This window comes from Acanthaster planci, linkage group LG04, assembly GCF_054643075.1.
Source record: "Acanthaster planci isolate LZ-2023a linkage group LG04, COTS_SCS, whole genome shotgun sequence".
Lineage (NCBI taxonomy): Eukaryota > Metazoa > Echinodermata > Asteroidea > Valvatida > Acanthasteridae > Acanthaster > Acanthaster planci.
In genome coordinates this window covers 14,747,200-14,768,338 of record NC_141780.1, presented here as the reverse complement: position 1 = coordinate 14,768,338, position 21,139 = coordinate 14,747,200, and the positions used below count along the sequence as shown (strand labels likewise).

The 21,139-nt window shown below is 45.0% G+C and overlaps 1 protein-coding gene across 1 annotated transcript; it reads right to left on the bottom strand.

Moving 5' to 3' along the window:
• Positions 1 to 7,112: 7,112 nt before the first annotated feature.
• On the bottom strand, positions 7,113 to 20,925 carry LOC110974084 (ubiquitin carboxyl-terminal hydrolase BAP1-like). Its single transcript, XM_022225435.2, has 11 exons — positions 20,753 to 20,925; positions 19,364 to 19,393; positions 18,234 to 18,421; positions 17,217 to 17,336; positions 14,961 to 15,165; positions 14,220 to 14,292; positions 12,911 to 13,031; positions 11,796 to 12,142; positions 9,443 to 10,211; positions 8,828 to 8,920; positions 7,113 to 8,118 (listed from the first exon to the last, which is right to left on the bottom strand). Exons 1-11 carry the CDS (start codon positions 20,787 to 20,789, stop codon positions 7,885 to 7,887), a joined length of 2,217 nt encoding a protein of 738 aa, XP_022081127.2. The 5' UTR covers positions 20,790 to 20,925; the 3' UTR covers positions 7,113 to 7,884.
• Positions 20,926 to 21,139: the final 214 nt, after the last annotated feature.

Sequence of the window (21,139 nt, the reverse complement as noted above, 5' to 3'; positions counted from 1 at the left end):
GCATGCGCTGCGTGCAAACTCCGAGGTAACTGTTTCAAAATGTGACTGCGCCGAAGCCTCGCAGCTGGCCACGGGACCACTACCGGAATCTCGCTCACCAATAACTACGCTTGGTTGGGTGCCTTGACATGAACGGGCATAATCACCGAAGAAGGGAATTAGTCGAAATTCTTCCTGCGCCCGGACCTTTTTTCCCCAAGTGAGGAGGAGGGGGTCGTTGTCACACTTCTTTGGTGAATTTTCAAGGCAATGAACCCCAGATTTTTGCAGGAATGACCTTGAATGAACAAAAGGCAAACTGTGCAAACACGAAAGGCCTTTGGGCACATGTGACGACATTGTCGTGGGCTTTGAAAAGAGTTCACCACAGGTATACGCTGAGGCTTAAGCCCGTTACATTATTTCCGGCAGGTCTCCAAGGGCCCCGGGGTTTTTCGTAGTTCGCAGAGGTCCGATGTTTGTTTTTATTAGAGAGCAGGGCAAAGTCTTGGTAGCCCCATCGAAGGTGTTCCGACATGTGTTCTTGTTGTGCTTGTGCAAATTAAAGCGTATGAACTCTCATTGCTAGTTCAGTTAAATGACAATAGGGTGTCCCTTGATCGAGACAGAAAAAGGGCTAGAGCAGATCATTACAGAACAGAAATATTTCGCATTTAATTCAGAATTGCCCCTTGTCTACTTTAGCCTGCATTCTGATGTTGTATAAATCTTGTGGAGCGAGAGAATCCAGAAAAGGGTGTGGATTGACGTGTATGTGGTTAAAAGAGTTTAAAACAGCTATTCACAGCATTTTTTTTTCAAACGTGCGCGTTGGTCATATTACGGTGGCTTTCAAGTGACACCGCAATTTGCTAATATTGACGTCCACGTTCACGATTTGAGGTGTCTTTTTGAAGCCACCGTATCATAGTTAACAGAATGTTTCTAATAGCTGGCTGGCTCGATTATCCTCGACCAACAAGCTTGCTGATTGGTCAATTGTAGCTTGCTGCTAGGCTGGCTGGTTTCTCGTTACGCTCGTTATAGGCTTGCTTGCTTGCCGACCTCCCTATAGGCCTATAATGAATACCTTTGTATCAAAGTTACCAGCAAATTATCCCAGCCAATCAAGTCGCTTACACACACTTCTTAAAGGGTAACCGCAATTGTTTCATAGACACAATGTTCCTGCACCTCTGCACTCTTCTTCAATGTATAAACACTCTTTTACACTCCCGTTAGCTCAAATGCACTGAAAGGTGCACTTTTTAAACACTTAAAATTATGCATGCTTTCCTGGACAACCGAGGGCGCTGTCTTTGTGATGTCATCCAAAATATATATTCATTGCATAGGATTTTCTCTTAAAATTGAAAACCCAGAATTTACTTAATGAAAACCTTTTGAGAAAGGCACAGGTGCCCACTTATTGCTGTTCACACAAATGCCAATTAATTAGCAAAGAAGAGAGAATTAAGCCAAGTAAATCCTTCCAAAATGCACGACTTTTTGTTTACAAACGAATGTAACATTTAGGCTTTCTTCCTGTGAAGACATCACAGTTTCGCTCATGAATATGGAAATACCATTAAAAAGCATAAAACCCCAAAAGGCAGCAAAATACCCTTTGAAATAGTGAAACAAAAGTTGCAAATAATAAGGTTAACTGAGACACAGATTGCATTTTGAAGGTTTGTATTAAAACAAAAAATCATTGCAGCTACCCTTTTGCTACAAAATCAGGGCCAAAAGGTTGCGTGGTTCACACTTCCATGATTTAATTTACGTGTTACAACTGCAATTACGGGGGCAGTCTATCCTCGTACCGACCCAAGTTGAATTCGACGCGAGGTAATAAAGCGCCCTCTTTTGCTCTTGCGGGGAGCCTTTATTCGTTTCCAACCCATTTCTACATTACTATGCGGTAGTTGCTCGTTCGCACGATTTTGTGAATAACACGTGTCCGCAGCGACATTTTCTCTTTACTTCAAGAAATATCGCTACGACCATACGACCAACTCCGGTCTATACCTGTCGGAACATTGGCAAGGATAGTCTCCTTGATCAACACACTTTTAAGGAGGGGGGGGGAGTGTACTTTTGCAGCTTACTTTCAACAGGCCATGAACATGTATATTCTTTTTTAGAATTTGAATTTATGGAGACCGTCCCCAAATGTGAAGATCGGGAGAAATGTTCCTCCATCTGTTCCGCCTGTGATTCAATTACGGGCCTCTCGCATCATTGGACGTAATTGACGAAAACTTTGTCGAGAAATGAGCTAGGTGAGCAGCCTGATTGGATCGGGAATTGATTTGGATGCGGACAGCTGATCCCAATTAAGGTGGAGGGACGCCACTCAATTGAGTGCAAATCGTCCTGCTCGCTTCGAAAACGTGATGACGTGTGCGCCGTAGACGTCACTGCAGCCGTCACAATTTTGGCAGATATCTGAAGCAGATCATTGACGGGCGGCATGAATGAAAGAGCGCAGCGCGCATGGTGTGGCGCAGAAGCAGTCGATGATCCACTCGATGTGATATTATGACGCAGTTTGGTGGCCAATTTCCGTCGGCACTCAGTCAGAAATCCGAGAGGCTGGATGGCGACGCCGTCTTGCGGATTCATGTCGCAATTGTTCCGTTACATTATTTTTGTCTGATCAAAGTCGGTATTCAATATAGTTTGGTGTTTTATACTGATCGTGAAACTTCATCAGTTTTGCATCGTATTTCAAACGGGCAAGCAAACGTCCTGGTTCAACTTTTTAACATCTTGGTTCAACTCTCAACCATCTTCTTCAGCTTTTCAGACTTTTATTCAAACGCTGCGGTTCAATGTGCGCTCGAGTTGCTTCCAAGAGTTGGCGCGGGTTGCCCAGTGCCCACAGTCTCGCTTGATACACAGCACACACGTCAACAATTCAGGGTTGCCCCGTGGAAGGTAATCGAACGCACTCAAAAATTATTTAAAAAAATATGATGGGGTTAGGTTGGATAGTTGAATTAACTGAAAAAAAAAGATAAAAAAATGCAACTGCTATCCGTCTCTTCTGGGAAAGACATTTTAGTGGGCGTGAAAACAAATTCCATACGACTCCAGTTGAAGAGTTGTCGTCGATGCGCTGGAAATGTCACGATCTAGCTTTCCTTGAGTCTTTCACTAAAAATAGATACGACGAGAGGCCTCGGTTTTTGCTTCTCTTGGTTTGTTCTATTTTTCTCTTTTAATCAACCCACTGTCTGGGCGTTTCTAGAGATTAGGTTGCTCCTTGAGCCCACCCTTCAAGTGAAATGTAACACATAAACATCTCTTATAGACCCAGTGTAGCCCTGGGTAGGAGATGGTGTTTCTGTGCCCAGTATCGGACACCTACCCACGCTACCTGTATTCGACACAAGGACTTCCAACATGCCTGAGTGGTTCGAACTGATGAAGAATGAAGATTTGCTCCGATACGAGGTTTTCCAGGGTAAAGGGATTTTTTTCTGCTGGGTGATGTAGGCTCTCCATGAGCGGAAGGAACAAAAGAATAGGTAAAAACTCGGGATGGCAGAGAGGTAGATGGGTCGTAGGATCATGTGACCTACCGGTACATGTTTTTACCGAATCCCCCTAAAAACGTCATTCCTGAAGTCCTCCCAACATCAAACGCAAAAGTGTTTACGTAAAGTGGCGAGGTCGCTGAGGAAAGAGTTAATGGAAATTCCCCGAAGTTAGCAATTCAAACAGCCCGGAGTAAGCATGGAGTAAGGCTGTGTAAGTACGCGCCAAATATGCATCGTGCATGTCTTGTAGATTTCTGCAAAGCTGTGTTCAGAAATTAACGTCAGCTTCAGATTTTGGAAACAAAATGGCCGGTCATAATGGAGCGTGCTGGAACCTATGTCGCAACTCTCTCTATATACAGCTCTGGGCTTCTGTCGTGAGCAGTGCTACCTGGTGTCAGACAGCAACACCTTTTCGACAAACGCAAAAGAGGTAAAAGTGAGAACCGAAAGGAGCTACTGTAGCGCTCTTGAAAGTAACTTTGATTTTAATGAGCAAGCATAACTCGACTTTAAAACATAGGCCTAAATGCGTTAATGTTGTGTCCAGTTCAGGCTTCGTTTCTGACACTGGAATCGGGTAAGTCTAGGATCATACTTGAACAGAAATTATACTTGGGTCGATCACATTAAGCTCGGGGGTTGTCAGGGGTTGTAATCAGGTGAAACCACAAATAAAGTCACAATGTGAACTGAATAAGTACTCCTCCGCATCCTAACAGAATTCCCAACGTCTGAAAATCTGTAATCAGATGAAACCTGAGACGAAGTCGAATTCAAGAAAAAATACTCCTCCGCACCCTAATAGAATTCCCAAAGTCTGAAAATGTTCGGTTCAAGAATCTTCACATCAATCATCACAGACAATTCCTTCAGTCGTTGAAACCCTCAGGCAAGAACGTCCCATTATCAAGGCCCTGTTGCAACGCACGAAAAGTGATCGAGATGCCAAAACATCAAACCCAAGTTCACACTCGCCTCGAAACTCAATCACTTGCGTCCACCTCGCCGCCCTGAAAAACAAACCACTACTCCGAACCCCTGACTTCCAAATTTTTAAAAATTTTCTCGAATATTTACCAACATGTTGTTTACGACTAAGTTTGATTTTCTGCCTCGCCGACAACCCAGATTTGTCTGGCACTAAACTGGGGAGTTACATAATATCAGAAACCGTCAAAGAGATACAGATCTTCCCACAACTATGGTTAGGACATGATGTCCAGGTTTACCCTTCTTTTGCCGCAAGTTGCTTTCTTCTTCTGGAAAACTCATTGAAACTACACAGAAGTGTCCGCTAAATCTGATTTCACGAGCTGCACAGTGGGTGCTCAAAAGCTTTGGGGGATCTTGGGGGATCGGTATTGGGTCGCCGAGTGGTTCCCGGGGCTGTTTTGCCAGGCTCGGGTGGTTTTTGATCCAGTCTCGGCACTAAAAGTTCGAGTTGAGTGATGCCGTCAGTCTGCCAGCGGAGACAGGTGGGCGGGCGGCATCCCTGTCACAAGGTGGAAACTCCCTGGTGGATACAGCTGGGTCATCAGCCCGGACAGCTGTATTATCGTTCATTAAAAGACTAAAGAGTTTTTTTCTGCAATTTTAATCTGGCTTTAAAGGGGGTGGAGTTCATTTTTATGGTTTTCTACACGCTCTAAGAAGGGGCAAAGGAAATAGTCTCAAACTATCGCCCTTCTCTCATTATATTTTTTAAAGAAAAATATTACCCCTTGGGGAAATGACCCCAATTGCTCCCTGGATCTGCCAAATGAATGGAACAGCTTGACACCAAACTTCAGTGGAACTTCAGTTTACCATTTCTCTGGGTTTTTTTCCAGGATCGCTTGCTCTGAATTAAGTGCGTCAATTTCTGAACTATCTCTTGCAGTTTGAAGTCTCTTCAGTATGTACTTATATAGAGGGCTTGCATGATTGTCATCTCAGCTGGCCAGTGCTTTTGTTCAACAGCTGGGTATGCATAAACGAGGTTTCTCAGTGGAACAAAAGAACTGCCCTCAAATATGGTTACCACGCAAAGCCTCTATATGCCCCTCCTCCGGGAAAATCGAAATATCAAACTGATACCGGTTTACTGAATGATCGCTAGCTGACGCTTCAAGATGTGGACGCCAGTAGCAGAATTAGGATGAAATTTCTGTGGGGGCACCCAGGGGTGCAAGTGATTTTGCATGGGGGAATGGAAGCGAACTCAATTTTGGTTTGTACATGTGTATGTTTCCAAGTTTCAAATTTGGGGGGGGGGAACTTCGGGGTGGGGGAACTGCCGCCTGGGGGGGGGGCACGTGGTTTAATATTCGCCACTGCAAGTGGCACTGTAGCCACCCATGGTCTAGGAAAAGCATGTGACAACTTTGTATAAAAAAGAACACTTTTGAACACTTTTGGTCTGGAATATACCATAGAGAAAAATTAATAGACAATTTTACATAAAATGAAATTGCCAGTGAGGTGGGTTCAAAATGTGCATGTTATATGCCGTCTGCGTACTAGCATGAGCATACCAAATTGGCCAAACATCCGTCATTCACCAGCTGAGAAACGTGGGGGTAAGATCCCGACGACGTACAGGGGTCGATAGTCCAGTACGTGTCAGTATCCCGCGTTAATTTCATTTCATATCACCGTCATCATTATTTTAGACCAACGACCTATTTCACAGCACGAACATTCAAGCAGTTTGTAAATTTGTCAAGAAGGCCTACCCTCCCACAAAGTGCTTCATTTGTGGCGCAAAGAAACTGTTGGTTGGGGTAATTCGAGATTCGTTCGCCTGGTCACGAACGTCACAGCACCATCCACACCGCGTCGGGATCGTCTCACACGCGTGCCTTCCCTGTCGGCGTTCGTCTTAGCTACCGACGCGGGTGGTTAAACCCTTATTCTGGCAGGAACCTGGACTTGAATTCCCCCTCTCATTGACAGATAACAGCTTTAAAGTTTTCACAAATTCGTCAAATCCCGTTACGATACCCTGTCTGTTATTATTGAAACATTCTGTCTGAAGAGAAGTCAACGAAAACTCGGTGTCATTGATACTGACGAGTTGAATTTGAACAATGTCTCTCCGAGAAGTGCTTAGAAGGTATGGGATAAGCGCACAGAAAGGGTCATTTTTCTGTTTGAGGGACTGCTTCATTTTCCAATTTTAAATTATAAAATGAAGGGAGTGGGATTGCTAATGCCAAATGTAAAGTGCTGGCGATATTCCTGTAGTCAGAAATTGGGGGACAGATGGCACAATGTCACCAGGGGAGTCCGGTGATATCATACCTCCCCCCCTCCCCTGGGATATCACACTGAATCTGCTACTTCCAGCCAGACTATTACTTGTACACCGCACTCTATTCAGTGATGAGTGATCTTTGTTTTGAGGCAGAAATCAGACTCAATTAAATAATCCATATGTGCCATCAATGTCACATTGGCAGAGTTGGAGGTGACCTCCAAGAACGTGGGTTTTGCAGGTGTAAAAGAAAATGAGTACCAAGGTAAAGTCATGTTCACCGGTATGAACTTTAATCTTGTCGGGAAAAACTGGTTGTCGCAAGGGAAGTAATAATAATGGCTTGGTTCAGGACTGTGCACCTCTTCACGTGGCAATGGTTTATTCAACTTTACTGCATAAGCTTCAAGCCGAAATTATGAAAAAAAAAACCACACTGGAGACAACCTAGGGCTGGCGACTTTTATTCGTAAACAATGGATGGATCGCTGCAGGGTGGCAAAAGTCATACAGCCGGGAAACAATCTGTCTGTTCCGCATGGTGCAGAACTTGAGCGGGGCATGAGCTACAAGTTTTCAACATTATCATAGACAACAACGAATCTTACTGAGCTAATTTAATCACTTGGGCAGGGCATTATTTCAAAATTTCAATTTCAAATGTTCAGCCACATGCCACAAATACCGATCCGCAAGGGTCCCTTGCACAGTACCTTCTGTTTTTCAGCACTCCAGGGCGACATCCACAGAGTGATATCTGCAAATAACATCAAGTGCAGGCCATGAGGAGCAGCCCAGTTCAAGTTTAACACACGGTCCGCCTTTACACACTTCTCAGACTTCGCACGTGACTGTGTAGATCATAAATGGGTGAGAGAGTATTTAAACATTAGCCACAGGTGAGTAGAGGCACACTTGCCACTTAACCCATTAGCCAAGCCCGTGTATACAGATAGCCAGACCTGGGTTAAAAACACATTCCCTGGCATGACGAGGTTAAGAACATACCAACGAACGTAGAAAAATTGATATCTGTATGTTTAAAAACCCCACTGGACCCAACAGTCCTGCTTAACAGATCCTTCAGTCCACTCTTTAGAAAATAAAGGAACATTTTCCTCAGCGTATTTTTCTTTTCTTGGCGGGCACCGAGCCCGGGCGCGACTTCCGGCGTCGCCGGTCTCTCTTGCGGCTGTTGGTCTTCTTGTTGAGGCGGCCCAGGCTGACCCCTTGCCTGCGCTTGATCAGGGTGTGCTTCTCCACCAGGCTGGCCAGCTTGCCCTGCTCGGCCAGCATGGCCAGGAAGGTGCGGATGAAGGGGTCGTAGTTGTGGGAGCGGCGGCAGTCGTCCACCTGTGGAGGGCAGAGATTGTGTATGGGGGACATTCAAATAGGTGCATGCTCAGGGGGGCTTTGCTTCATTGGCAACAGGAGCTTATTTCTACTACAGTTAAGCAGTGCTGCATGAAACCATTTTGAAATTGGACAGGGGTCCGGTTATAAGACAGTAAACTAGAAACCTTATTTCAGGTTTACGCAGATTGGAAACCTTATTTCATGTTTATGCAGATTAGTGCCTAGAGGACACCAATCTGGGACATGACAAGAGTAGGGAGCCATGTTCCTTCCAGAGGAAAATGTAGGGAGGACATACCCCCTTCTGATTTGCATGCATGTGGCTCTGAGTATGCAAAACTATTTTTCAGCTTAATGTGCAAAACTAATGGTCATCTAAATGTAAACAACCAGTTTTATCTGAATATACACAACTAATTTTCAACTTAATGTGCACAACTAATTTTCATCTGATTTTCCACAACTTAAAAGGTGCACAATGTCACGGTGTCTTCAAATGGGTACATGGTGGCAATGGCTCTGAGGTGTCTGTTAAATCTCACTGTCCCCATGGGGGGGGATCGTACCTTGAGTCCAGTGAACTTTTTCCAAATCCTGCACAAAGCATGCCGCAATAAGGTTCCCATTGATGCCGGCATGATCAGTCCAATACCCACGATCCAGGGGGGGGGGTTATTCAACGACCATGATGCACCTGTTCACGTACCTTGTACTTGTTCCTCTTCTCCTTCTCGTCCAGCAGTTTCTGTTCATAGACGTCAATCTCTGCCTCCACGCTCTTCAGGAGCTCCAACAGATCCTGCACAGGGCAAACGTAGTTTCATCATTCACCGTGTTAAAACACAACACTGGCGTGGTCACATTATCTTTGACCTTTCCCTGACAACTTCTCTCCTATCATTTGGACCACGAGAAGCCTACTGAGCGCACTAGACAGAGTAATCATGAGAGGCAAATTAATCAACTTTTCCCACAACCTTTTTAATAATTAGTTTCTAATGACTTTTTCGGACCTCAAAGAGAGATTTCTCCATCAGATTCCTGTAAGTTATAATTGGAGGTTTTTTTGTTTCTTTTGAGAGACACATGACTATTTTTCAATGCTTTGCAACGAACACTAGAAACCAGACCTACTTCAACTACGTTGACAACACTTTTAAAAACCATTTCGTCAATTTATACTTGCATTAGATTATCCCAACAGTGTGGAAAAAGTATTTGATGGAAACAACTGGGCTGAAGTTTGCCTAAATCATTCTGTAAATGAATGTACAAAAAGACAAGTGCACTTGTCAGCAAACTACTCTAGGATGTTGCTTACGTTTTGTGCAAAAGGTGGCTTGCCGTGTTGGGAGAGAAGCGAGGAGGGGCTGGGTTGGGCTGGAGCAGGCTCCAGAAAAGTCTCCCCTTGTCTCAACGGATTGGAGTTGGTAGAGGCAGCTGACCCATCCCCTTCGATAAGTTTTACAGTCGATCGTCTTGTCTGCGCCATTCTCTCATGGGGCGATTTGACCGCGTTTGTGGAATGTTTAGTTTCCAGCTGGTCAGCAGCGATGGACGCCTGGAGCTTCTCTCTGGCGTCCGTGATGGTGCTGGCCTTCCAGCACCGGAACTTCAGCACCTTGGCAGTGTTGGGGCTGCCGGCCCGCGAGCCCGACACCGAGCAGACTGGCGAGTTGAAGGCGCTGCCCAGCTCCGAGGCCGTGTCTGTGCTGGTGCCGCTGGAGGACGCCGGGGAGGGGCTATCCTTGCTGTCGAACACCGTCTGGATGCTAAGCGGCCGGCACACGTCCCGCCCGGGGTTGTCCTCCATTTGCCTCCGGGGATCTCTGAACGTCACCCGCAGGGAGGATGACTCGCCCCTCTCCACGTCATCGAGAGAGGACTGTTTCTTCAAGATGCCCTCCATTCTGTAGCCTACCTCAGGTTGGGTGGCTATGCTGGGAGGCATCTCCTCGTCACTTTCGTCGTCCGTCAGGTAGTTACTCTCGGACTCGCTAGTGGAAGATGTGGAGGAAGCAGCTGAAACATCTTCATCTGACATGAGTGGCGATTTGGCATAATTGTGGTTGTCGAGTGCTGGCGGTAGCCTGGACAGCAAACATGTTGAAGCAGACAAAAACAAACCACATATGAATATGAATCTTCTTAGAGAACCCAGGTCATTTCATTCATGGGGGGGATCGCTTTTTTTCATGTGCTGCACCTCATCTTTGGATCAATTTGTTGGCATGGTTACCATCTTCCCCCTCTCTCCTGCAGTTTAAGAAGGATCTGAAGACTCATCTCTTCAATGAGGCATTTAATTAATTTCTTTGTACATGTACTAGCGCCTTGAGCACCTTGGTGGATCTGTGCGCTCTATAAATCATCATTATTATTAAGATCTAAGCATGCAATGATGCCAGACCTTCAGAGTGTTCTGTCATTGTTAGGAAGATCTAATGCTGAGATGTCCAGTACGTTATAATACCCGGTAGCTTATAATAAAGCTCAAAACAGCTTGCTTTGCCCGAAGGTAGAACACTCATCTGTATCCATTACAACGGTTATGCTATAAAAGGGTCACCGTCCACTCCAAGTGACAATATGAGAGGGTGTTTTTTCATAGCAACAGTACCTTAACCACTTCGTGCCGGGGCATTTTCCAATGTTGATGATGCTGGGCCGGCATGACTATCATTTTTTCCATTTTCAAAATGCTTCAAAAATTCATCATTTCATTAAACGGTTGTTTATAGCCGCACGAAGTAATCTTCAGGCACTATTCTAAGTTGATAGGTGACCTTCATTGACGCCCGAGTATTTCAGCCAGGCCTGCAGCCTTGTAAACAGAGCCCAGATTGTGCGGTGTTATATAACTGTCTTTTGTTAGCGAACCTGGCTCAGTGCACTGCTGACCTCTTTTCAATAGGGGCCAGATTAGCGTGCAGCGGTGCTGTGTGGCTCATCGCTGCGGTGGTGGAGCGCTTTTGTCCCCGGTGGTAATCCGCTCGCTCTCAATGCCCCAAAGCCTGGTATAGGGTTTCAAAACAAGGCTGGATTATCACCACTTTTGAGAGTGAAAAATGCCGGTAATGCCCAGCAGCCTGGTCTTTTGTTTGGAGTACGGTCTTTTGTTACAGGGCCTTGTTTCCTTTGTCCGAGTTCGGAGACCCCGGCCACGCATATAAACCATACGTCTCCGATCCCGGAGTCCCCGGCAGGAAGTGGTTAAGTTGGGAACTCTTAGCACGCCCACACATTCATGCTCGTTTGACAAAGGACGCTCTGGGCAAGATCGATCAATTTCTATTTGAATGTACAGTCTTTACACGTGCACAAGCCCAGTTTAGAAGATTTCCCACCGGCGTGTCTCGCCTTTGCCAGTGAGGGTGCGCTTCAACACTGGGCAGATTGGTAAAGCCTAAAGCACAATAGTTGAAGTTTTTCACAGTGAATTTGGTGAGTTAAGTACATGTAATACGTTCCTGGTAGCACCACGCAGAGTTTTTCTTTTGTGGGTGTGCGTGGTTCTGAAAAGAACCGCAGGGTACTCAAGGTTTCGGAGAGTATGCTCCGTCCATTGTCGGCAGCCTGCCTTGAAAGCATAAAGCAGATGGATCAATGCAACGCAACGGCTCATTCGGCCGATTTCAGGCTCTGAAGCATTTCCAGAGCTCCTTTTCGTTTACCTGTACTGCTGAATGCTCTCCTGCACCTTCAACTTCTTGGAATGCTTCTTGTGTTTCTTGTGCTTTTTCTTCTTTTTTTTTTTCTTCTTTTCCTTCCGGGGGCCACCGCCGCCGCCTCCCTGCTCCTGCGAGGGATCCCAGTCCGGGTCCGGCAGCTCTCTGGAGTAGGATCGCCTGCTGGCCGAGGGGCCCTGGGGAGAGGGCTGGCCGTGGGGGTCGGGGCTGGGCGAGGGGCTGGCCGTGGGCTGGCGGTCCAAGGTCTCGAGTTTGGGTACGGAGGCGGCTGCTGAGGAGTTGGGATTGGGTTTTCCGTCGAGGAACAGATGCGGATGGGTTGCCCGAATCAGCTGCACGATAAAAGTTGGAAGCATAACTAGCTAAGCAAACTGCGCGTCTGATACACCCACATCACAATGGACTTTTTGAGTTAACCATATGAATGAAAACTAAACATGCTTTTTTGTACATATCGGACCCTGTGGTAACATTGTCCCACTGTTATGTATTTTACCTTCTGGTCAATTTTCTCTGAAAGACAATTTACAGGGCTTTGAGTGGCCAGTTAAAACAAAAGCTGAAAACAGCTAGCAAAAAGCTGAACTGTTAAAAGTTCCCATACTTTTGTACAGACCAGGTGTACAAGAAAGCTGAAATTCAGGGTCAACATCTGAATTAAAAAGCTGAAATCAGCTAAAAAGCTGAACGTTCACACCTCTGAATTTACTCTCTTCGTAGGTACCACTTGCACTTTGGTGCAAGTGGTACTTACGAAGAGAGATACAACAAAGAAAACTTGTTTCCAACGAGCTATCCCTTAGTGGATTAGGCCTAAATAAAAAAGCCTGTTAGTGTAAAGTGACCTCCATTCTAAACCCAGAGGAATCTCCATACAAAGATAAAATTCCAAACAAGCTACTCCTTTAAATGAGAAGATCCTCAAAATATTCAATTCTTCAGGGAAATTTAAAAACAAAAAGGTTCAACTATTGAAAAAAGAATGGGACTCTCTGCATGAGGAGGCTCTCAACATCTTTTCAACCCATATAAACTGTTCAGTCTAGGATCTATTCAACCAACACTGAAGTCGCCTCTCAAAGACAGAATTTTTGTCTTACTTGATCCAGAGCGTCCAGTATGATTTGCTTATTATTCTTGAGTGTGTCCAGCTTCTGCTCGTAAGACTGGCATCTGTCTCCAACTACAGCCATCAGGTTGAACCGAATGTCTGATGACCCACTGCAAAGGTCAAAGTGAGACTGGCTCTCACAAAATGAGTCTTAACGTTTTTCACTTGTTATTCAAATACAGTCCCACAGATAACCAAAACCCTTCGGTTTGATATATCACTCTTCTTTAACCCCTTAACGCGGGGATTCTTTTGACCGCACCTGCTGGGCTGCTGTATGCCCAGTATGCAAAGCCTTGTCAAGCAGCAGGCCCACACTGGAACGGCACGTGCATGATGAATAGAATACACATGTATGTGTGGTATGCAATAATCCTCACACAAAGCCCTGGCCGTCGACGGCTCCCGGAGTGAAGGGGTTCATAGCAATCTCACAAACATGGAAATTAAGGTGACCAGACAATGCCGACAATTTCCATATCTTAAATTCCAATATGCAACATCTGGTCAACCCCAACCCCCTTGGATGTATGCAAGACCAAACTGAATCGGAGGATTTGGGACTGTTAGGGCTATAGGCCTGTTAATCAAAAGTAGTTCTGCCGAGGTGTGACCCAAGTCCCTGGGGCATTTCTCTTTGCGGCAGAACCAATTATTTGTACTTGGTTTGAAAAGTGGCAGTGTGCACACACACAGCTGGAGTATTCCGCCGTTGAATATTTTGAAAAGGTCACAAAAAAGCCCACGATGCTGTGTTTCAGAGGCTATGGGTTTGAATCCCACTGACAACTGCAACCCCGTGATTTTTTCGCATTGAAACAGAAACCTAGTTTACCCTTTCTACATTCTCTTACATTTTGAGACTCAAACCAGCAGGTCCAGGACTTAGATATTTGGGAACTTGGGAAAAAGTGGTGATGGACTGGCGGTAAGGAGTGGAGTGGTTAATGCATTTCTAACCCTTGCTCGATAAAAGACTACTGACGTGCAAACACGAACGTATTTCTGAGGCTCAAGCAGAGCAATGGTTGAAGATTTGATGTGGTACACTTCTCTTTTGGTTGGCCCTGCCTCAGTGGCATCTGCCAGGTCTAGACGAATCCGGTGACCATGGTAACACCATCATTGGTCGTTTGCAGCGGCCGCCTTTAATGGTAGTGAGCACTGTGAAAGCTGTTGTACGGAGCAGCTGTTCCCAAACAGTTGCTCCGTACAAAACCTACCGCCATTCAAGGGGCCATCGGGAGCATCCAGTAAAATGTCAGCGGGATTCATCTATAGGCGTGGCAGGTACCTACCCTTCGTTGTCCAGCCTCTCCCCAATCACTCGCCGGAATTTCTCCGTCCAGTCTTCGTTCTCTCCCCAGGGTCCTTGGGAGAAGGTCAGAGAAAAAGGCAGGCTCAGTGTGAGAGGTTCCATCTGTATTTAAGAATCACTGCCTTGGGAGGACAGACGTCCACATCAGTGCTTTCGAGTAAAGTCCTATCGCAAGTCCTTTTACAAGTCTGGTCACAAGACCAGACGCAGAGAGCCGGACAAGGAGAAATGAATGCCGACATCACAGTTCGCTGGAATGGCTTGTGACCTGGCTCAAAACTGCATGACTTATCTTAATAAGATGGACTTGCATGATGGACTTGCCGGGACTTGTGATGGACAATAGCCCTAATGCACATGTAATCATAGACTACAGATTGTTATCAGCTCTGTCCAAAGCTTTTAACTGCACGAGGCTCTCGCAAATCACCAACCTTGTAGTTTGATAGATTTACCACTCTACAGCCCGTCCAATATGTCTACATATCCAACTGTTTTGCACTTACGAGTATTAAGAGTCTGCAAGTAGTTTAGTAGAAATTTTTTTGAATTTGCAGGATTCAGAAATCGAGAATTTCTTTCAGGATTTTAAAGATGTCAGCAAGGTAAATATCCCTTAACTGTGGGCCGACGCATCTTGCCTTCTCTAAAGGTCAGCTTTTAGGTAAAACAAAAACAAAAAAACGTCTGTGAGGGGTCAATGATAGTGGCGTGAGCTCACCATGGTCAATGGGGTGGGGCTTGAGTCCGTCCAGCTCGATCAGCCGGTTGTTGATGGGCACGTAGCTGACAAAGTGGAAGGTCTCCCGGGCTCGGGTGGTGGAGATCCCTGTCTGCTTCTCCGGTATCTGCCGGGGCTCCGGGTGGGCGTGCGAGTTGTGGATCCTAGACAGCTCGGGAACGTTGCTTATGGCGAAGCCCTTGTTCTGCAGTCAGATAAAACCACTGCATTAATAAGCCTCGCTCTTTCGCATCCTCCAAATCACTTCAATATACAATTTCTTACGACTGCCTCGTGATTTGCAGTGGAGGTCACGGTGGAGGTCAGCAGCGCATTCTGTGCTTATTGCCAAGCTGAGCCCACGTTATGTGACTGGGACCCTCTACAAATTCAGTCCGTTTGAAGGCTTTGCTCATAAGGTATGGCATTCTTCACAGGCCTTTGCATAGCTAGAGGGTATTAGTATATCTGGCTATTAAAACTAACTAGCAAAACACCCACGGTGTAAGGCTTGAAGTAACCACTCCACAAAGGCACGGCAAGGTTTTTAATTCATCTCAGTTCTTGCTAGGTAGCTAGCAAAACACCCACAGTGCAAGGCTTGAACTAACCACTCCACAAAGGCAGGGCAAGGTTTCTAATTCATCTCAGTTCTTGCTAGGTAGCTAGCAAAACACCCACAGTGCAAGGCTTGAAGTAACCACTCCACAAAGGCAGGGCAAGGTTTCTAATTCATCTCAGTTCTTGCTAGCTAGCTAGCAAGCAAAACATCCACAGTGCAAGGCTTGAAGTAACCACTCCACAAAGGCAGGGCAAGGTTTCTAATTCATCTCAGTTCTTGCTAGGTAGCTAGCAAAACACCCACAGTGCAAGGCTTGAACTAACCACTCCACAAAGGCAGGGCAAAGTTTCTAATTCATCTCAGTTCGTGCTGGGATACGTCAAGTGTTATGTGCTGTAGTTTTCAAGATCTCGTCCTTATATGGTAATTAATGCTTACACTTGTTTACCTTCGACCTTTGGCCCCACCTATGATAGTTTAACCTTGCTCACACTCCTTTGCATGAGATTTGCATAACATCTGCATAAGAAGTGTGGCCAGTGGCCGCACAAAGGATTATGGGGCGATGGGGGCTCATGATTTTTTGCCATTTCAAGGGAGCTGATATTCGTCTTTAACAGTGGTATTTTGTGTCGCTTTTGCCTCTATTCTCATCAAAATTGGAAGGAGTTTTGAACATACATTGGACTTGTTGATAACTTCTGACTCTGGCAACTATTTGTGTGACCCAGGTCGCGGTGAATGTGAGTTATTTGGAGAATTCCGATCAATCTTTGTGAACATTGTGAACTTTGCCAAGTTTGTGACTGACTCTGTGTGAGCATTCGCAATCTTGTGTTTCACAACTCCGTTGACAAGGTGAACCGATTTAATTGGGAATTAAAGGCATTATATTAAATATACGTGTAAGACTTGTCAGTTCGATTAATGCCCACAATTGCTACATGTGTATCTCACAAGCCATGGATACACATGCAATTCCTTAACAGTTCTGACGAGTACAGGACAGCAGGATTTCATTACAATGTTAGGGTTCAGATTGTTTTAGACCTGTAAGAGCCAGTGAGCACCAGTGGACAAAGGTTGCTTGCATATCACCTTCAGCGAAATACTGAGCCCTAAGGCCGTGCTACAACTTTTTGAAAACCTTCAACGTTTGACCTTTCTGGACCATTTTTTTTCCCTGCAAAACCCTTCAGTTCTTACCTCCTCGCTTTTGTCAGTGTTTGTCATAGAGTTGGCACACACGTGTAAAACTACGGGAAAATTAATACCATGGAGCAAGCTTTGTCTTTTAAAAACATTTCCAATCTTTGTGTCGTTGCAACTATCTGCGTTTGTGATGAAGTCATTTCCTGTAGGATTGTGCATCTGTGGGTGCTGTGTCTACACGGGCCTCGAGCTGAACTAAGAAAGGGCCCTATTTTCTTTAATAACAATGGAGGGGCCTGTGGTGAAAAAACTGGTTCAAGAACTACTAGGGAATGCATGTATCACGGTCGCATTGCTACAAACAAATTGAACCCTCCCAACTGACGCAGCTCTTTTCAACCAATGGGGGTGCTTCTGCTCGAGGCGGATATACATCAACAGAGACTCTAGGACTATAGGCAGTAGACAAGGACAAACACGGCTGCAGCCTGACTTGAACTCAAAATCGTGGCGGTGATGTCCGGAAAGCGTCCGGTCCTTACCTCGGCACTGAAGTCTTTGGTGTACTCTTTCAGGTCGCTGAGCGTGCTGCCCAGCTCAATGGAGTCACAGTTCAGGAGTACGCTCAGTAGGGCGTGGGTAGCACAGGAATTGGGGACTTTCTGTGTGGTGAAGGGGCAAATGACGGCACAAAATTCTGGTCAGTGTCACCGAGTTGCACAGTTGGTCATATCATTTTTACATTTTACATCGTATCATTTTCGCCACGGAGATACACCTGCTTCAAGGATTTCAGAGAATTTGAACAAAACGATGTTGAACAAAGAATTTCAGCAAATTTCGAGTTAACAACACTCCGCATCAATTCCAATTCAGTCAACTCAGACTTCGTTTAGTTAAGCAGACAGCACACTTTTTTCATTGAGTAATTTTCATCGAGTAATACTAAACCTCCGGGACTTGTCCTTCAGGCCCAGCAAACACCAACGTGTACTCGGGCACTAGACGCTGGAGACTGGAACTCAAAACTGAAGAACTCCAGTGAAGTTTTCAGGAGCAAGCAATGTTCACATTAACTGACTCGTCCACAAAGACAAGGTTCTCCAGGTACAGGTACAAGTAAATGAAAAAGGAGGGCGCAACTATCATGCCCCTCCCCCCAAATTGCAAGTCAGAGACAGGTGAGCTTGGGCAAAAGCTCCCATAGCAATTTAAAAACCGAATTCTGTGAATTTTTAAGAACATTCCAGGATTTTAAAACATGGCAATTTCCTCGACATCGAATGCTATCTTGAAGAAAGAAAATTATTTGGTATGAATTATAAGACCTGACACAGCAACTACTAAAACTGGCAAGGGTAGCCCGTACATTTTTCATGTTTACCTGTCACATTAAAATACCGGTCAAGAATGACCCTTAAATGATCTTGATTTAAGAGACTTTTTCAGGACTTTTTCTTTTGACAATGGGATTCAAGGCTACCTGACTTTTGTCCCCAATTTTCCATTACTACATGACCGTGGGAACACTGACGGGGCACACAGAGCTTTCGGCCCACCTGATGGGCAAAGAACATCTCCTTGGTGACCTGGGCATCTGTCAGGTACACCTCCTCGCCGTTGTTCTGCACCTTCCGCCGGGCACGCCTCTCCTCGATCCATTTGAACAGGAAGATGAAGCCAAAGACGGGGCCCTCAATCGGCTTCTGCAGGTCATAGATCTCTTCCACCTGAACTCCTTGTACACCTGTTGGTTAATCAACAGGATACATAAACGGCAAAGTATAATTAAAAATCGGTTTTTCATCCCTACTTACTTTGTTTCTGTTCTCTGGAATTGTTTTGCTTTAGTAATGAGTTACTATTTTGGTAAAATTTACATTATATTTCGACTCAAACATCACCAGTCACTACATACGTAAGTTTAAACCTGTCATGGGGGAAGTTTCTTCACTTCTGACACTTCTGAAGCATTCACAGATATTTACAGCATAAGACGAGGTCTGGATAATGCGAGCTATACATGTAGTAAGTCCCAAAGCCTTTGTATTACCGAGAGTCGACTGTATAGCAAATCAATCCACTATTTGGAAAATGTGCTGTGTAAGGGGTCAGTCAAAATTTTCAATGCTTTCAAATTTCAACTTCAATCTGTTTTTGTTTTGTTTTCAAATTTTTGGGCCACTCTTCCATTTCTTCTAAAAAAACAGACAATACAACTGTTTTTTTTTTTTTAAATAACCTGTTCTGTTTTAAATTGGTTGTGTTTGCTGCAGTGGAAACCTCCAATGATGGGTAGGCTACCACACTGCCTGTGACTGGAACCCTGAATTTCATATCCAACAGGCATGTCAGGCATACCTGAAAATGGACAAGTTTACATTATCAGCTTTCAAAACCAAACTCTGTGGCTCAGACATAGGGAGATCTGCAAGCCAAGGCTGCCCATTGTCCTTGGCCGTAAAGCTGAGTGTTCCTTATCTACAACAAACCATATCAAATTTATACAAACTTTTGACACAAACAGACTGAGCCTTTTCATTTCTGAAAGAAAATTCAGCGTACAATGATTTTGACCAAGTAAACAAGAAAATCACTGAAAAATTATGAGGCACAGGTAGTTAGGTATGGAAAGTTTTCCTTTTTAACATACATGTACAAGTATGCAACAATTCTATATTTTTCTTACCAAACTCTTCAACTAGTAGTGTGAACAGCCCTGTAACACAATAGAAAGTAACATATCAATGACACATGATCGTGAAATGAAACATATATTTCCCTGGGTTGCATTTCATTTTTGAGACAAAAAAATAATGCAGATTTTGAGGAATTTTTCTGATATTCAAATATTCAAACAACAGCAATGTATGCAGTGGTACTGGCTACAGGAGAAAAAGTTTAAAAATGCTATAAATATGCTGTTTTCAAGTTTAGGGGTGTAAGTATATTACAGATGTACAGTATCTGTATCATAAACAGCGCCCCCTAGTGTCAAAGGGTGCCGGGCCGTCCCCCCCCCTTCAAATGTTCACAGCCTGACACTGTGGCAAGTTTTCGATTTACTTCATCAATCCCCCTTCCCAGTCCCAGCCTCAAGCTCACACCACTGATTGGTCCAACAATGGGAACATATCAGAGCTGGTTCACAGTCTAATATTCATCTGGAGACGGAAAAATGACTACTGACGGCACCATGTTTTCCTATAAATAAGGAAAAAGGCGAGTTTTCTGCAAGTAGCAAACTCAGGGATAGTTAGCAGCGTAAGTAATGAACACACAGGTGCAATTTGAGCTCATAAAATCCAGCGGATGTCTGATAATGTCCCCCGGACAATCACGGATAAACTTGATCGAAACTTCGAAAGAAATCACTATCAATCGGTACAGGGCCCAGTACATGTATATCGATGAAGGAGTAAACGCAGGGCCCTGTTTACGGGTCTAGGGTCCAAGATGGCATGGGTCTGAGTTGGTCTGGGTCCAAGTTGAGGATGTCAGACAACTTGACTTTTGCCAACTTGCAGAAAATGGCCTACTGAATCCATTATTGGCTGCTTAAAAGTGTTCCTATTGTCTTTCCCTCAAAACAAAACTAAGTCAAAATGACAATTTTATGTTCACAAAAAGAAAACACCTGTCGCAACTAATCCGTCGAGATGATGAGGGCACAAGTGACGTAATGTTCAACGAACTGATTTTAAAGATGGCGACTGTCAGAGCGAGCCTGTGAGATGGAATGGGTGAAGGCAAAAAGACTGGAAATTAAGAGAACGTGACTGAAATCATTCAATTGGTAAATGGCGCTAAGAAAGCAGAGAGGCTAAGGATCCTCTCTGTCATGGGTCTGTGCGCAAAAGAAATTGCGCCCACGATGATAAGTGGGTGCACCGAAAATTTTCAGTACGCCGACATGAAATTGCGTATACGGACATGTGGCTAAGGATGGAGCGGGAGTGAGAGTCCCTGCCAGTGGGGCTAGCTCTAGGCAGTATCACCTGATCACGGAGTTAGTGACTTCGAGTTCTCGAAGTAGGTCCCGGCCACCCACGGACACTTGTTGGTAAATGAGACTTACCTGGATCACTCTCGAGCTCGAGCCAGCCTTCATTCATTTCTTCAGATTTCCATCAAATGGGGAAATAGTGTGAAAACTTGACAAAATTCAAGATTCTTGTCAGCTGTGCAACTGCTCGAACCTGCTCCCGCGCTTCACACGCAGTGCAGAATGTGGGTTTTGTGCTGTTTTACTTGGATAGCGCCCCCGTTTGGCGGCCGAATTAAGCTCGGCTTGGTGATTAAGTTCAACTTGGTACCAGTCGCTCTCCGAGTACAGTGCAGTGCATCAGACACTCCACAAGTATTTTGAATCTCTAGGCTATAAAGCTTTGTCCATTTCATGCAGGGATGTGACCGTTAGACTTAGTGCTAAAACCATTCAGTGTGCGATACGTGTCATAGTATA

What these genes read in the sequence shown, in the direction of transcription:
- LOC110974084 (XM_022225435.2), bottom strand. Translation starts at nt 20,789, where the DNA reads ATGAATGAAGGCTGGCTCGAGCTCGAGAGTGATCCAG. An exon ending in GCCCCACCCCATTGACCATG is followed by an intron (nt 14,293 to 14,960) that starts GTGAGCTCACGC and finishes CCTTCTCCCAAG; the next exon opens with GACCCTGGGGAGAGAACGAA. An exon ending in GAGAGCATTCAGCAGTACAG is followed by an intron (nt 10,212 to 11,795) that starts GTAAACGAAAAG and finishes TTTGCTGTCCAG; the next exon opens with GCTACCGCCAGCACTCGACA.